Genomic DNA, 18,084 nt, shown 5'->3' with positions numbered 1-18,084 from the left:
GCAACCAAGGCTTTTGTATGTCTTGAGGGTTTCCACCAACTCCCTGTAGTTGTCTGCCTTGTTTCCGAGAAAATGTGTTGCCACTAATTTGGAAGGCTTTCCATTCCGTCTTTTCCTTGCCACGCAGTGCACCGTCCAATGCATCCTCTCGAAGAAGTTCACGAATCTGAGGACCAACAAAGACACCTTCCTTTATCTTAGCTTCACTTAACCTTGGAAATGTTCCACGGAGGTACTTGAAAGCTGCTTGTGTTTTGTCCATGGCTTTGACAAAGTTCTTCATCAGACCCAGCTTGATGTGTAAGGGTGGTAACAAAATCTTCCTTGATTCAACAAGTGGTGGATGCTGAACACTTTTCCTCCCAGGCTCCAATGACTGTCGGAGTGGCGAATCTATCTTGATGTAGTGGGAATCTCTCGCGCGACTATCCCATTCGCAGAGAAACAGCAGTACTTTGTGTATCCAGTCTGCAGACCAAGCAAGACAGCAACAACCTTCAAATCACCGCAAAACTGCCACTGATGTTGGTCATAGTGTATGCACCTCAAAAGTTTTTCATGTTGTCATAGTTTTCCTTCATAAGGACTGCATGACCAACTGTAATTGACGGCAAAACATTGCCATTACGCAGCAAAACAGCTTTAACTCATCTTCGATGAATCAATGAACAGTCTCCACTCATCTGGATCATGAACGAAGTTGAGGCAGGCTACAAGATCACCTTCCATGAAAAAGAATGGGACAAGATCCTTTTGACGGTCACGGAACATGGAAACCCAAACATCATCTACCAGGAGATTCCATTGCTGCAGTCTGGAGCCCAACAGTTCTGCCTTACTCGTGGGTAGTTACAAATCCCTGACCAGGTATTTCAGTTCACCTTGTGTTATGTGGTGTGGTTCAGAGGAGGATGGGAGAAAATCTGGGTCATGTGACCTTGATGGTTCAGGACCAGAAGTTTCATCCTCTTCCTCGTCTGACTCGAGTGAGAATGATTCTGGTGCATGAGGAACCGGCAGTCCTTCTCCATGGGGTAATGGGCGTATAGCTGATGGAATGTTTGGATAATGCATAGTCCACTTTTTCTTCTTTGACAAACCTTTCTCAAATGGAGGCACCATGCAGAAGTAACAAAAATCCTGATATGATCTGTTGGCTCTCTCCAAATCATTGGCATTGCAAAAGGCATAGATTTCCTGTTCAACCACTGGCGACGATTTGTTGTAAAGTGATCTGGCGGTGGCTCTGTGATCTTACATTGACATGCTAATCTCTCACAATACAATGGCCACCTCCGCAGCTCCGTCGTCGTGGAGGTAGCTCAGCTCTCCGATCTTACATTCACATGCAAATTTATTCACTAGCCCCGCCCACTTATGACCCTTGGGCTACACCCATCTCAAACCTTTATAACATCTTGCCTCAGCAGCTCTCTCGCTATTTTTTCACCTGATGACGATTGCTTGTGTTGCGATCGAAACGTTGTGATATTTGTATTATACAGGTAGGAACAACAGGTTCCACACTGCCCACCAGGGATTATTTGTCTGTCTGTCTGTCGTGCATATCCGGAATTCCATCCGCATCCGCCCCCCGTCTCGGTCGAACACGTCGTCTTCGTCCCGAGGTACGGAAGGCTGTTCCCGAACGACTTCCGCTGCTTACAACCTGGGCAGTGGTTGAACGACATCATCATCATCATCAACCTGTTCGGGCAGTTCTACTGCCTGCCGCGAGCGGCAGACGTCCACCTGTTCAACACGTTCCTGTACACGAAGTTCTTGGTGGGCCATCTCGACGACTTTAATCGCGTCTTCGATGGCGTGTCTTCCAGGCCGGTGTGGATTATACCGATCCACGAGCAGCCGCACTGGCAGATCTTGGTCATCGTCAACGCCACGTGCCCACCAAGGTCGACTGCCATGCTCTTAGACTCAATGGCTGCGCGGGGGCAGTCGCGCAACGCCAAGAGCATCGCGGCCTTTGCCAGCGCCGAACCGGCGAGCACGCAGGTGGCGATCGCCACGGTGTTTGTGCCGCAGCAACCGAACGGCTATGACTACGGCATCTACGCCCTGCTCAACATCGTGCACCGTGGTGCGCGATCACGACGGCATCGTCAGGTGGATTGGCGCGCGTGGTACACGCAGGAGGCGGCGTCACAGCACAGGCGCGACCTGCTGCTGCAGCAGCTGCATGAACTTAAAGACCAACATCAGCAATAAATCAAGAATCATCATCAGATGCAATAGTAACAGCTGCAACCTCCAACACGACTATGTTATCCAACACGGATCGCACGAATTCGCTGTCCAACCAAGTTCCTACCTGCCCACTCCGAAGGAACGTGTTTTTGTTTATCTACGTGGCTTTACCGAAAGACCCAAAGAATATGAATTCCTGCAGTCACGAAAGCTTTAAGTCAAAACTCACTTAACCTCCGCCATTCCCAAGTCGAGGGTCGTATATACTGGCCCAGTAGCATATCTTAAAAACTAGAGCCAATCGACAATGCGAGCTCATCGTTAGTCAGGGCATCAAAGTTCAGTAGCGATGTTCCCTGAGGTGCAGCAGTACTGACAACCACCACAAGCACGGGCAGCAGCATCAGCATTTCCTTCTTGTGCCACTTTCTCCTCCTCCCCTCCTCCCTTTCCACCAGCCCACACTCAAGCATCTCACAACCCGTTAAAAATCTGTTTCACTTTTTTTTTAAAAATAGGCTGTTACTACCTTTCATATATGTACGGTAGTATTGTAAATACAACCAGTGAAAGATGTGGACGTAAGAATGAGGTTCGACAGCATACTCTCACTAACACCAACCATTTCCTTTATTTCTTACAGGAATTTTTTGTTTAATTTACGCAATTTTCAGGTACGCGCCATTTTCAAGAACACAAACCGAGAGGTAGCTGTACTGATTTTATCAACCCTGGAGAATTTAAAATTGTAACCTTGCGGGTTGCGAGCTGGGCCGAGCGCTCTGAGCATGGTGAAACCCGACGGCTGTGTGGTAGGGAAGTCAGCGTGGGAGGGGAGCTGTTTTGGAAATTCTTACCCAAAACAACAAAAAAGTTACTTGGTTTGTAAGAGCCGGATCTCGTATTGCAGTCAACATGGGGAACGTGACTTGCGGCGAGAGAAAGTCGGCAGCGTCAGGACACGCGTAGAGCAGATTTCCATTACGTATAAATAAATACTTCACAGCCCTTGTTGAAATATTGCAAGAATAGTGTTTATTCAAGCTTCGAATATTCAGTTTCACAAATAGAAACAATATTGGTTACTTTTGGCATCTTACTCGTGGTGTATTTACATTATTTAATGTAATTATTCATGCGGCTTAATAGCAGCGGCATGGCTGGGCCCCGGCCAACAATCAAAAAAGCGCGCGCACCATATCCCAGGGGTTGATTATATATTTACGATTCAGATTATTATGACTACTACTATGCTTGTTTATCCAGGAAAATATCACCGAGTCTCGTGACTTCTCTGTCAGGAGGGTCCTTTCGAGGTCTCGCAGTCGTGGGTGACGACTGCTTTGTACATTCTAATTGAGTAATTTGCAGGTAATTTTTTTAAAAAATTTGGACCGTGACATCAGGCACAGATCGGACGACTCGCTCGAAGAACATCACAGTACCTTTAACGTCCACTGTGAAGCTGACTGTGTGCGTTGCTCTGGCTACTTAGACCTGCAGTATTGCACCAGGGTGGCCGCTGGATTTGAACGGTGAACCTCTGTAAAAAAGCGGGAACACACTACCGCAAGGCTTTATCACCACCCCAAAATTAAATAATTACCCGTGTCTGGGAAATAATTAAATAACTACCGGTGTTTGGGAAATAATCACGGGTCATCCCGGGCAGAGAGTGGCCGATTCGGACGTTGGCTACGTACGGTGCAAAAGAAGTTCCAAATACATAGGTGAAAAATTGTCAACCCAGACTCTGATGGGTGCTCCCTTTTGGGTCGACTAACTTCTACGGCTGTTCCTTACTTCAAGAGACTAAACCCTCCACGATCACACAGTGCTCCACTCTGTTGTGTCTATATAGTCTCAAGATGTGTGTGTGTGTGGACTCAGAGGGGTATACATAGACACAAGAGGTGGACTAGACAAGATGAAGAACAAACCAAACAAGTTTGATTACGGTTTCGGCGAAACCACATTTCATACAGAAACACAGGGCAACATCTACATTCAAGATAGATCAATATTACTTTTTGACACAGACCATAAATGGAGAGTAAACCCAGAACATTTGCAATTTGAGTACGTCGTTTTGCCGGTAATTACCTTACTAATTGCCTGTGCCGGGTGGTGGTGGGTTTAACGACACATTGATTATGGAGTGTCCTGTTGTAAAGAAGCAGAAGCCAATCATGGGTCACGGATATAAAACAAAAAAACATTCACAGGTGACGAAACCAAGACTACCAAACGTGAGAAGTAGTTTACGCTTTATTTTGGGTGTCCGGGTTTGAACCCAGGTTCTGAGCAATGCTCACCGAGGGATCTTACATAGGCAGGAGCGCCCTGGGACACAGAATCGCCTTGATCTCAGTGCAGTCAGTTGGACATGCCCCAGCACACCCACGTGAACGCTGTATTTCTTTGCAGGACAAAAGAACAAAGAGGCCGTCACATACCAGTCAAGTGCAGCTACAGAGATCAAGCCGATAAAGGATGCGGGTTTTCAAAGGCTGCACGAGGGATGCGTGCGTATGCTTGGAATACACACGGCGCGCTATCTTTCGACTTACCACATGAAAAAAACATCTATTTGCGTAAAAACTATCAAAAGTTGGTTTGTGACGGGATATCTTTCAGTTCCGATGTGTCACGAGTTGAGAGCTATGCGTGGAGATATCGGCCGATAGGACACCTTTGTTTGGTTGTGTCCATTCACTTTCTGATGTTCAAAGATTATTTTTTAAACATTATGATGCTTGAAGATCCAAGAAGGCCTCCGAGTCTCGTGACTCTTTCTAATCAGGATCCTGCCAAGTTGTCGCAGTAAGGGATAATGATTGCGATGTAGATTCAAATTGAGTAATTAGAAACATGTGCCAATATCAACGGTTTCAACAGATAAATATACACCCACAAGGCAGTGCCAGTCAATGGCTATGAACAGTAAGAGCACTGGGCCACTGAGCAAGTGCATTTTAAGTGTTAGTTATGGCAGCGGTGATAGTTATGGCAGCGGTGTTAGTTATGGCAGCGGTCCCCAACCTTTTTGGCACCCGGGACCAGTTTCGTGGAAGACAATTTTTTCACGGACCGGGGAGGGGGGGGGGGGTTCATCATTGGGTCTTTCCCCCTTTTCAAAGAAGCTCTCCAACGACGTTTTTTTTTTACTCATTGTGGCTACTAGGGGTTAGCTTGTGGGTTTACCAACACTGTGACTGTGACTGAAAGATACGCGGACAGAAGTGGTAAATAAAATAATGGGCGGGCCACGCGCGGACTCACCGCTCACCTCCTGCTGTGCAGCCCGGTTCCTAACAGGCCACGGCCCAGTATCGGTCCGTGGCCCGGGAATTGGGGACCCCTGAGTTATGGCATTCGGCAAATAAATTGCATAAAATAGAGATTCCTCCAGTCTAAAAAAAGATTCTGATTCTGAGCTGCGCCTCACTGGAATGGCAGGTGGGATGTTGTGACATACCGATGGATTTACAGCAGACGTTTCTATGCGACAGTTTAAATTCCACGTTGGTGTCACGTTTACATTTTACATATAAACGAGTAAGCCGTTTGCATCGGACCCACATTTACATATATAGCAGGGGACACAGCACACGAAGAGTCAGACCAGTCCCCTTCAGGACTTAAAGGGTTCAGTTTTAAAGCCAGAGGCTTGGAGAGCCAGAAGTATGACAACCTTGGGATTCTTGGAAGTCACGTTAATGCCAAGGCTCAAGACGATTTTAAGATGAAGATTCCATGGGGAACCACCTGGTAGTTAAGAAAGTCACAATTACATAACAGTTAAATCTTGACTTTAAGCTTTTGTGACTGCAGGAATTCATATTCATTGTGTCTTTCGGTAAAGCCACGATCGCAACACAAGCAATCATCACCTGATGACGATTGCTTGTGTTGCGATCGAAACGACATATTTTTGTATTTTTTTCTATCTACGTGGCTTTACCGAAAGACCCAATGAATACATAACGATTGTAAACACACAATCCTAAGACATTGTCAAATATGTCATTTTAACTTATGGGAACGTGACAAAGTGCAGATTGTAAACAACGAATTGTACTAAAATTAAGGAAGGGAGAAGTTCAGTGGTTAAATTGAGGAAGGCTCTACGATGATTAGCGCAGGCTTTACAATGCCCCTACCACCCACGATGGGCGCTCTTCCCCATCTGGACATCTGTGACTATTGGACATCTGTGAAAAATAGCTGTATAGCTCATTGGATTCCTCCAGAAAAAATAAAGATTCTGATACATCAGTGGTCTTCACTACGAGGCCTGTGGGGCACTGGTGGCCCCTGGTGACCTTAAGTGCGGCCCCTGACGTGCAACCCCCGACAATACACTCCCCATCATCGTGCTGCTGTCAAACCCCCAATAGTTGCAAATGTGTGACGGTCGGTGCTCACACTGATGTCTTATCGGTAAAATTTGCCCCCCCCTCTGAAAATTAGTGAAGAACACTGGACTACATTATCAGCAGCACAGGTAGTATCTGCAGGAATGCCACCGTGTAATACTGAAGCCGTTTGCCTCCTATGAACTGATCAACTCCTGATTTTTGCTACCTTAAACAATGCTGCTCATCCCAGAATGCACTGTGCAAATTTACCGCAATAATTTTCGCGAGAGCGATCCAGTGAAATTTTACAAGAATACATACTGGTATCGCATTTATTTTACATTTTCAATCTTGCCTTTTGCCAACTAGACAAAGCAAAACATGTTATCCCCACAACTGTTAAGAGTCACACATTACAATCTGAACAACTCATTTGACAACATTCCGGTTGCAATTCTCCAATGGTCTATTTTCCACAACCAGCACACCTCTGTCTTTAGCTGTGCAAATGCGCAAGTGGTTCATGCCATGCCCATTTGACGCGTATGCCTTTTGGAGCTAAACTCGTCTGAATTCCATGCCAAAGCAAGCTTTTACAACGCCCATTCTCGTGCATTCACTGGTGACCGAGCTATGCAGACCACAAACATCACGACACACTTGCAGGATGTAATCGTAGTGGCCACTTGGAATTCCAAACCAGGAGTTTGACGGCGCTGGCTCTCTCCCGCCGGGGAGGTTCTCAGCGACCGCTCTCTCCGTCCTCTCCTCCTCCCTCTGCGCCGCCCCCCACGGGGATGGGTTCCACGGAGTCGTAGTGCTCCCCCAGGCCGTAGGCGTGGCGCATGTAGCTGTGGAGTGGGGGGGGACGCACGGTGTTCAGAAACCACGACGGTGACAGCATGGGCTCATGTAGGCAAGGGTCATTGCTTCATTCGGAAATGTGCAAATGATTAGAAAACCCATTGCAACAGAAACATCAATGCAGCTTGGAGTAAAGGATATTAACAACACACAAAGGTGTGCTGTGTATGTACAGTGCCGCTGCCTGTTGGGATGGCCACATTTTCTCAACCCTTTGAGTTAGTGGTCTAAATGACAACATTTTAACACGTTATGAATAAATGACATGTCCACATTATTCAGTTCTTTTGTGTGGGTAGCGCTGGCCACGTGGGTGCTGTCGGTGTGAGCCTACATGAGTGTGATGGGCGGAACGTGGTACTCGTCCCCGATGGTGATGGTCGGAGCGCTCGCCTGCACCACCTCCAGGGGCGTCTCCAAGGCATGAGACAGGGCCCGTAGCTGGTTGCGTAGCACCACATACACACAAGTGGAACACCATCACTCCTGCACCCGCATATAATGGCTCAATCGTTGAAGGAACCGCACTTTATGGTCCATAAATACAATACTCCCCTCTTAGTAGCTTGTATTGTCAGACCAAGGAGCTATTAGTGAGCTGTTAGTGAGCAGCCGTGAAGGCTTGCCCAAAAATGTTTGGTTTGGCGCTGTAAAACCAAACACATACCATCACGTACCCACACACTCAGATATGTCCATATAAACAAAGACAAAGTTCCCCCTGAAAGCCTGTAACAGACTGTTGGGGCAAGTGCTGTTAGCGAGTACCTATGAAAGCCAGCACAGCACACGAGGGGGTGGGTGGCCAGCACCACGCCCGGCCGCCTTTGTCCATACATACCCAAACACACCCACACACACATGGTGTGTGTGTGTGTGTCGTGGCCTCTTACCTCCAGTTGGCCTCCCCACGCTGCTGTCTTCTCCACCTCATCGCAATATTTATCAAACTCCTCTGCAACACATGCAATGACAGCGAGATTGCCGAGGGTGTTATGCACATTAGTCATTGTGTTTAAGCCTTGCAGTTCAGCGCAGCAATGCTAAACTACAGAATGCATTCAAGCATGGCGAATATGGTAATCGTCTATGCTTGAATGCTAAAACACCCATGCAAATTATCTCGTCGTTACTTTACATATTTTCCCAGGAGAGAGGATATTCTATTAAATTCAGCTCTTATAAATAATGGTTGGGATTGTTTTTCACCAGACTTCCACCGTACAGCTGGAGACAGATCCCACTGGATAACAAAGTCATATGTCTCACAGTTTGCACAACTAGACCACATATTTTTTTTCTATTCCTGTTCAAATATAAACCTCAGAGCTACACCACGATAAATTAAATGTTCCATAGGTATCTATGGGAATTTTTTTCAGTCATTGAATCTCAAAACAAACGAATCCAGTTTAAACTGCAATAGTTTCTCTCTATTTGAAACCAGGACCGCAGTGATGATGGTTCATTGCTCAGACAAAAATTCACCTTAAACCGCCTGGTCTACACATTTAAAACATTTTGCATCATTAGATGTGTAGGAAATAATTGAATATATAAAATAAAATTTTCATGGCCTTTACAACTACGGTTGAAAGCAGTCATACATTAGCTCCTGATTTCGGTCTATCTGCGCACCTTTGACATGTCGCATTGGGTCACAATAACACCATACATACCGTCTGGTATAAATTAAACGCGAGTGTAAATCATATTTATTTATTTATACTGGAGGAATCTGATGAGCTCTTTTGCACAGATGTCCAGGAAAAGTTGTTGTTATAAGAAACTTACTGTTCGAAGGGTTACCAAGACTTGGTGATAAAATAAAACCCAGCAATGGAAATCCTGAGCCAATGCGATGAAATCACACGCCATGTATGCCCCCAGGATAACATCATAAAATGCGATGTCATCTCGCGACATCACACGTCATGCACTCGCCTCCACTCAGGATACACATAATTACACACGACATCTCGATTATCACTCGTTAAATACGACCGTGGACAAACCTACGTTTGGAGAGCATACAGAGGCTTATGCATATTATTATTTTTAGGCCGACACACGTGCACAACAACAACCGCCGTTCACCTCTAAGCGGTGGTGATGTCACTATGGCGCTTGTGCCATGCTAGGTGCACTTTGGGGCCACGTGAAGAGTTGAAGGCCCGCTGGCAGAAGGTCACGGAGCAGACCCAGGTGCCATGGGTTGAGTGAATGAGATGACTCGCAGATGCACCAACTGTGTTTCCCACTCTGTGAACTTTCTCCATTTTAGCCACCTGGCACTCTCCTTGTTGTTGTGAGCATCGCTCCTCTGCCCTCCATTGTTGCTGGAGGGCGACTGCCTCCAACTCCCCAGCAGTAACCTTTATGAATCTCCTTGACAGAAGCCGCTCTTGACACTGCTGATACCAGTCATCATCAAGTCCAATCAGCTCCACATCCTTCTGTATCATATCAGTCCATCTCTTCTCGAGCCCGTACCATGCCCGTTTAGCCCCATATATCCGGCCAATCAGAAGCTGTTGAGGCATGCGGTGGCTGGGCATGCGGGCTACATGACCCAGTCAACGAAGCCTTGCTTGCCAGAGGAGCTCACTGATGGGATTGTTTAGATCTTTCAAGGAGTTGTGAGCTTCTCATACAATCCAGGGCAAAACCTTGTCCGAGAAGACCCCGAGCTTTGTGTGGAGTGAAAGACCAGGTAGCTTTCGCAAAGCATGACGCACCTTATGACTAGAATAATGCCGCTCGATACACACACGCACACACGTACCATCTGTGTACGCCTCGCCCGTGCCAGCCTGAGTGAGGAATGGTGCAAACTCGTCGCGGTGCTGCCGTATGTAGCTCGCGGCACGCGTCCTCAACTCGGCGACGGACAGCGCGGGGCCCGCCCGTGCCTCCAGCTGGTGCCGTACGGCCGCGTACATGCAGTGGCCATCGGGCGGCACGGGCCGGGCGTGCAGGCCACGGGCGGCCAGCAAGTCGGCCACACGGCGGCCCTCGAGGTGACGCGCGCCGTGAGTCAGCTCGTTCAACTCGGCCGCCACGATACGAGCCTCGCGTTCCCTCTCGCTCGCAGCCTTCTTGTCCTGAGCGGGGGGCGGCAGGGACGAGAGTGAAGCAATGGCATCAGCCGTAATAACCTACCCGCAGTGCTTTTGTAAAATACATTGACTCTTCGTGCGAATAAGTTGATCCCTGACCAAGACTGATTTGCATATTCTAATCAGAGCACCATCCACGCAGATATAACACGGTGCAACCATTCATGAAACACCTGGAAGCATGGCATTTAACACTCTTTACAGGGCATGCGAGTGTGTGTCATCTCGTGTGGATAAGAGGCCTATTGAAGACATTTCAGAGGTGATTCTGTGGTGTTATCATCTCAGGCCATTCCCTAACACAGGGTGATGCACTGCTGCCTGCAAGAATCCTGAATGAAAAATTATTTGCCTGATGACATTATGACCAAATCACCCAGAATGCGTCCAAACTCTTAAGCAGGGTTGAGCCAGGATACTGCTTGAATGAGTAACCACAGGCAGGTATTGTAGTCTGCTGTGGGGCTAGGTTGTTACGAGAGGGCAGTGCAGCATAATCCATTGTTGTATTGTCCTGTGTTCCAAAGTGTTTGTGAACGCTGCCAACTTCTGCCAACCTACACTGACCAAAGAAGTATGGTCAAATAACCTACATGATCCGTATGGCATGGGGGGGCCCATATCCAGCAATGGATTGACAAACAACCATATATCTTGCTTTAAAGCTTTCGTGCCTGCAGGAATTCATATTCTTTCGGTCTTTCAGTAAAGTCACGTAGATAGAACAATAAAATTATAAAAATGAAAATAGAGTGAATAAAAAAATCATAAAAAAACAACACGACGTTTCGATCGCAACACAAGTAATCATCATCAGGAGAAAAAAGAGGGGAAAGCTGCTGAGCAGGCTGTTTTTAAAGGTTTGAAATGGATGTAGCCAAAGGGTCATAAACTAAGTGGACGGGGCTAGTGATGTTAAAGTGAGAGAGATTAGCATGTAAATGTAAACGGCGGCTGTGTTAGTGTGAACCTTACTCTTTGGTTCTATTCGAATATAACTGATAACATTGGAAGGTAGGATGGAAACATCACAGCCAGTAATGACAAACTGGTTAATAACGTCCTTCCAATGATTGCTCAGTTTGTAACCATCTTCTCGGTTGAAATTGTGTCTGTGTTTAAATATCTGAATGGCTTCATGAACGAATCTTTGTTGATAGCCAGTAGGTTTGCAGAGTACCTTCGTCTTGGAGAAATAAATTTCGTGTGAGCCCACCGCATTAAAACAATGATCAGCCACGGCTGAGGTATTGGTCCTATCGTGTTTCAGATCTGCCTGATGTTCACGAACACGGTCCGAGACATGTAGCTTAGTTTCCCCAATGTAACTACTGCCGCAGACGCAGCTTAGTTTGTAGACGCCGGGGTATTGCATGTCAGGGATCACATCCTTCACAGATGGGATCAGATCACGAATTTTACGTACTGTGTTAAATCGAACCTGGATCTTGTGTTTGCTCATGATTTTGGAAATATTTTTGGTGACCCCTGCTATGTAGGTGATGGTTTTGAATGGGTCCTCAGATGGTTCTCTCTCAACGTTTGGGGTGACAGCTTTACGGATTGTGCAGTCTGAATATGCGTTCATCTTGAGGGCTTGGTGTACGTGTTCCAGTTCACTGTCGAGGTGGTGATGGTCGGAAATACAACGAGCTCTATGGTGTAGAGTTTTAATGAGGGAATTCTTCTGGGATGGATGGTGGTGGGAGTCAGGTTTTAGGTAGGCATCCGTATGGGTGGCTTTCCTGTAGACAGAGTGTCCCATTGAGCCATCTGGTCTCTTTTCAATTAAAACATCCAAGAATGGTAACTTGCCATCCTTTTCCACTGCTATGGTGAATTTGATGGCTGGGTGTATGGAAATGATGTGGTTGAGGAATTGGTTCAGAGCTGGTAGGCCATGTGGCCAGATGACGAACGTGTCATCTACGTATCTCTTCCACATGGACGGACGTAGAGTGGATGCGTGGATGGCATCTGTCTCAAAATTTTCCATGAAAACATTGGCTACAACTGGAGATAAGGGAGAACCCATTGGGGTACCTTCAACTTGTTTGTAGAATGTTCCATTCCAGGTGAAGTAAATGTTGGTGAGGCAGTGTCTAACAAGGTCCTTGTTGGACCAAATCTTCAATGATTGCAATGGTGTCAGGCACAGGAACTTTGGTAAACAAAGATACTACATAGAAACTAACGAGCAAATCACCTGGAGATAATGAGATGTCCTTAAGAATATAACCATATATGTACATGCACAATAACATGATTTGGATAGCTAAATTAAAACAGTTTGATGGAAATAAAATCCATGTCTAAGAATAATAATTTAAACAGGACTTGAATTAGAAGGGTGTGGTAGCATAGAGTGATTCTTTGGGCATGAAGTGCTTTGAGGCCCGTGTGTAAACAATACATAACATACATTAACGGTGACATTGAAAGCTATCAGGTTAGTGTGGGAAGGCTGTGATCGCAACACACTCGTCTCACCCGTCGCTTCTGGGCCTTGCTCACACGCAGCTGCGTCTCCGTCGTCCCTGCATTTTCTGCAACCGAGGTCAGTTCCACACTGGCCAGTGCATCCAACACGCTCCCCACCTGCTCCACACGCAGCACAGTCACAAGATCAGGAGCGGTAGGAATGCTGATTTGTTTCAGCCTGGGCATGGAGGCAAGGTAAGAGAACGAGGAGCCCTAAATGGGGAAACGCGTGCAGTGCACACCTGTAAATCAATGTGTGGGTTTTGCAGGTGTGCTGCATAGTTCTCCGATGTGTTTTCGGGGGGTTTGTACCGTGTGCTTTTACAACACGATTATTTGACATTTCGCTCCACGTGCTGGGTCGTTTCTTTCACTTCCTACAGAAACTGCCGGCATAGTGGAGCAAAAACATTGCGCCACCGTGACTGCCCAGTAGACAATAGTGGTACTGTCACAGCTGCACTATTGGCCACGGTTAATTACCGTGGCTGCTTGGCTCTCGCTGTGCTCCCCAGCGAGCGCGAGTCTCTCGCGTTCGTGGCGTGCCTCCAGCTCGGCCTCCGTCTGTGCGACCTCATCCGCAAGCTGCTTGCGTCTTTTCTTGTCGTTCTTCGGTACCGCATTCTTCATTGCCTGGACACGTCCTGTGGAAAAACAAATTACTCGAGAGCCAGGAACGGTGCAACCAGATTTCCCCGAGCAATATATAACATACTGTTCTCACATTTCCCCTTTCCTGTAACCACATCACCCAGGATGCACTCATCATATACTGGAAACTGCTATATAGCATCCGATGACACCTGTTTTATACATTATGATCACTCATTCACCTCCGCTAACAGTTGGCTACGTACGGTGCGAAAGAAGTTCAACATATATTCAAGCACTATTGAGGCTCAACCCTGCGTAGTGATCAAGATCTGATAGGCTTGGGCACATTCCAGGCGATACTCCAGCAAAAATCCTCACCTGCATCCTTCAAAGTATCTCCAGTGCAAATGATCTGAGATTGGTTTTAATACTGTTTCGTAATAGTCAATGGTTCAATTGGTACAGGGGTCAGGTCAAAGTGTCTCTCAGCTCGTCTCTGTTTATGGCCCTCAGCCAATGATATGACCGTAATTCCACATTCTTATGGATGGTGGCAGTCTCTCCATATGAGAACTCCTGTGTTCCCACAAAGCAGAACGGTACTTATTTTAGCGACCCCGGAGAGATGATGAGATGAGCGGACGGCTCTGCTCCAGCGCCTGTAAAGGGACGTTAACTAGGGGAGTGTAAGCTTGGAATTTGAGCACAAATGTGTAAACAACGAAATAAAAATGTTCTTTGGTTCTTTCGGTAAAGTCACGTAGAATGAGAATAAAATAATAAATTGATAAAATAAAATAACACAATAATAATAATTGTATTTTATCAATTTATTTTATTCTCATTCTACGTGACTTTACCGAAAGAACCAAAGAAGATGAATCATTGCAGTCACGAAAGCTTTAAATCGAGAAATAATAATGCTCAAAAAAAATGAAGTCATATATAACGTAAGTGATGTGCGGCTAAAATGTAGTTACACATACTGTATGTATTAAATACCTATAGCAAATAAATGACTCGTGTTGCCGCAGCCACGTAAATTAAAATCTTTTCGTCAATCCACTGCTAGAGGAGAGCCTCCCCATGCGTGTTTCATCATAGTGCGTGTTTCATCATAGTACGTGTCGATATAGGAGGAACTTAGACGTGGGAGTATAGCAAGTACCGTATAATAATAATGATGAGACCGGTTGTTCAGGGGGACGTTTCCCCTAATTCCCCACGAAAATTGGTGCACAACAACGGGACACGTCACTTCGCCTGTTGTCATTCTACGCCGACACCGCGTCCCATACATTCACCACGTGCACCCTCATACCTTCACTTGCCAGTGCGCATTCACGACGCATTCACTGTAAGCGTCAAAGCCGTGCCGTGCTTGACAACGGCGGACGTGTTTAAAGGCTCTACTCCTACACGGAGTAACAACTCCGTTAAGGTGACTGCACATTTACTTGGCGAAGACCTCCGCGGTCCCGCTCGAAGCCTTCAACGAGCACCCCCCCGCCGCGCCTCCGCCGGGCTTCATTGAGCCTCGCGGGCACGACGAGCCAGGCAAGGCGCGAGGCTCGCGTAGAGGCCTAGCGGGAAAGCGCGGACGAAAGATGCAGCGCCACTTGACGCACGCAGCGCGACGTCGTGGTGGTGGCTCGTTACCCTGCAGCTCTTTCTTCTCCCGCTTGTGCCTCTGCGAGAGCTCCTCCTCGGCGGGGCGGAGGCGCCCGCTGCCAGCGGCGTGCCGCTCCATCGTGGGCCTAGCGAGCCAGGCGGCGTGGTGGTGGTGGTGGCGGCGCGGGGCTCGTCCACGGCCCCTGGGCTGCACGGCCTTTGGCGCCTCACCGTGGGCAGGGAGAGAGAGAGCCCCGCTGCTATTAACTAAGATTATGATTTTGTTGTTATTTCGATTTAAAGCTTTCGTGACTGCAAGGATTCATCTTCTTTGGTTCTTTCGGTAAAGTCACGTAGAATGAGAATAAAATAATAAAATAAAATTCTCACGACGTTTCGGCCACAACACAAAAGATGGCAAGCTACCCTTTTTGGATGTCTTAATTAAAAGGAGACCTGATGGTTCAATGAGCCACTCTGTCTACAGGAAAGCTACCCATACAGATGCTTACTTGAAACCGGATTCCCACCACCATCCATCCCAGAAGAATTATCTCATCAAGACTCTATACCATAGAGCCCAATGCATTTCCGACCAGGAACACATAGCCAGTGAACTCAAGCACGTACACCAAGCTCTTAAGGCTAATGGTTACTCCAACTACACAATCCGCAAAGCCATCACTCCAGTCATGAAGAAGGATCCTCTTGAGGAGCCACTCAAAACCATCACCTTGCCCTACATTTCAGGGGTTACTAAAAAGATCTCCAAAATCCTGAACAAACACAAGATCCAGGTCCGATTCAACACAGTACATAAAATCCGTGATCTGGTTCCATCTGTAAAAGATGCTGTTCCAGACATACAGTACCCAGGCGTTTACAAACTAAAGTGCCTCTGTGGTAGCAACTACATTGGGGAAACCAAACGACATATCTCGGACCGCATCCGCAAACATAAAGCAGACTTGAAACACGGCAGGACGAACTCTTCTGCCGTGGCAGATCACTGTTATAATTCAGTGGGCTCACATGACATTGACTTCTCCAAGACGGAGGTTCTTTGCAAGCCAACCGGCTACCATGAGAGATTCGTTCATGAAGCCATCCACATATACAGACAGAGACAATTTCAACCGAGAGGATGGATTCTGGCTTAGTAACCATTGGAAAGATGTTTTAAACCATTTCGGTTCTTAATTAATTGTATTTGGCGGTGACCGTCAGACCGCAGCTCTTTCGCTGGCATTGTGACTGTTTCTCCCTCCTCCCTTCCGAGTATGGATTGACCCGTCCGCCTCAATGTCGCTGTCCTTGGTGCTGGTTGTTGAGGAGATGGAAAAACCGACATTTTTTCTCTCCTTGGTGCTCTTCTCTCCCTCACACCAACGCTAATCCCCCAGTTACATGCTAATTTATATGTAAACTCCCCTCCCCCCTCCTCCAGTCCCAGCTCGTTCGCTCTCCGTAATGCTAATCTCCCAGTTAATGCTCCTTTGTCAAGGCTCTCTGTTCCTCCCACACAGCTTAAAAGACGCTATCAAGCTTGACAGGGTTCACTCAAGCGCTGTCTTCTGGACAGTCGTGTTTCTTCACCTGAGGACGGCTACTTGTGTTATGGCCGAAACGTCGTGAGAATTTTATTGTTTTATTTTATTATTTTATTCTCATTCTACGTGACTTTACCGAAAGAACCAAAGAATATGATTTTGTTATCCCTTTCACCAGGTAAAGGCCCCACTGAGCTATATTATTACCGGAGTTCGTTTGCAGAAGCGACCGGGCTATCACGAATGTTGATCATACTTCGACACAGTGGATTGTCAAGGTGGGAAATGTATCGCGGCCAAATACTCTGAACGCGTTGATGTTGATTCTTAATGGGGAGGGGAAACCGGAGCAAAATCCACACGACCACGGAGAAAGAGACACGCAGACGTCTGGGTTGGGATCGACCCCACGACCTCCTGTATATCAGGCCAGGGAGTTAACATCTCGACACCGCCGTGCAGAGGTTCAATGCACTCCACAAGTTTCTATACTCTACAGCATTTTAATGCACTATACACTTGGTTTACATCAGAATGTACTTGACTACACGATATTGGCTTGTACAGTACGAATGCACTGCACTATGTATGTTGAACTTCTTTCGCACCGTACGTAGCCAACCGTGCTAATTGGCTTGTATTAGAGTGAACTACACTACACTGACTTGTATTATAGTGAACTACACCACACTGGCTTGTATTAGAGTGAACTGCACTGCACTAGCTTGTATTAGAGTGAACTACACTACACTAGCTTGTATTATATTGCACTACACTACACTGGCTTGTATTAGAGTGAGCTACACTACACTGACTTGTATTAGTGAACTACGCCACACTGGCTTGTATTAGAGTGAACTACACTGCACTGGCTTGTATTAGAGTGAACTACACTGCACTGGCTTGTATTAGAGTGAACTACACTGCACTGGCTTGTATTAGAGTGAACTACACTACACTAGCTTGGATTAGAGTGAACTACACTACACTGGCTTGTATTAGAGTGAACTACACTGCACTGGCTTGTATTAGAGTGAACTACACTACACTAGCTTGTATTAGAGTGAACTACACTGCACTGGCTTGTATTAGAGTGAACTACACTGCACTGGCTTGTATTAGAGTGAACTACACTGCACTGGCTTGTATTAGAGTGAACTACACTACACTAGCTTGTATTAGAGTGAACTACACTGCACTGGCTTGTATTAGAGTGAACTACACTATACTGGCTTGTATTAGAGTGAACTACACTACACTGGCTTGTATTAGTGTGAACTACACTGCACTGGCTTGTAT

At 46.7% G+C, this 18,084-nt stretch overlaps 2 protein-coding genes across 4 annotated transcripts in view; one reads left to right on the top strand and one right to left on the bottom strand.

Moving 5' to 3' along the window:
* Window positions 1-3,214: 3,214 nt before the first annotated feature.
* Window positions 3,215-16,151, bottom strand: OTUD6B (OTU deubiquitinase 6B). Of its 2 annotated transcripts, none has more exons than XM_032971284.2 (7): window positions 15,284-16,151; window positions 13,514-13,674; window positions 13,040-13,147; window positions 10,216-10,534; window positions 8,324-8,385; window positions 7,765-7,871; window positions 3,215-7,417 (listed from the first exon to the last, which is right to left on the bottom strand). In XM_032971284.2, exons 1-7 carry the CDS (start codon window positions 15,372-15,374, stop codon window positions 7,309-7,311), a joined length of 957 nt encoding a protein of 318 aa, XP_032827175.1. In that variant the 5' UTR covers window positions 15,375-16,151; the 3' UTR covers window positions 3,215-7,308. The 2 variants fall into 2 exon arrangements, with proteins under 2 accessions (XP_032827175.1, XP_032827176.1); XM_032971285.2 differs by lacking the exon at window positions 15,284-16,151 and adding an exon at window positions 14,946-15,082.
* CCNDBP1 (cyclin D1 binding protein 1) overlaps window positions 14,953-18,084 on the top strand; it is an 18,769-nt gene continuing 15,637 nt past the window's right edge. Inside the window, exon 1 of one of the 2 annotated variants that reach the window (XM_032971282.1) lies at window positions 14,953-15,065. The gene's annotated coding sequence lies outside the window, so the exon portion shown is untranslated. Of the gene's footprint in view, window positions 15,182-18,084 lie in introns of both variants that reach the window. The other variant, XM_032971281.1, reaches the window with a different exon arrangement.

This window comes from Petromyzon marinus, chromosome 45 (genome assembly GCF_048934315.1).
Source record: "Petromyzon marinus isolate PM22_M1 ecotype Great Lakes invasive population chromosome 45, UKy_Petmar_22M1.pri1.0, whole genome shotgun sequence".
Taxonomy (NCBI): Eukaryota; Metazoa; Chordata; class Hyperoartia; order Petromyzontiformes; family Petromyzontidae; genus Petromyzon; species Petromyzon marinus.
This window is presented reverse-complemented; position numbering and strand designations above follow the sequence as displayed.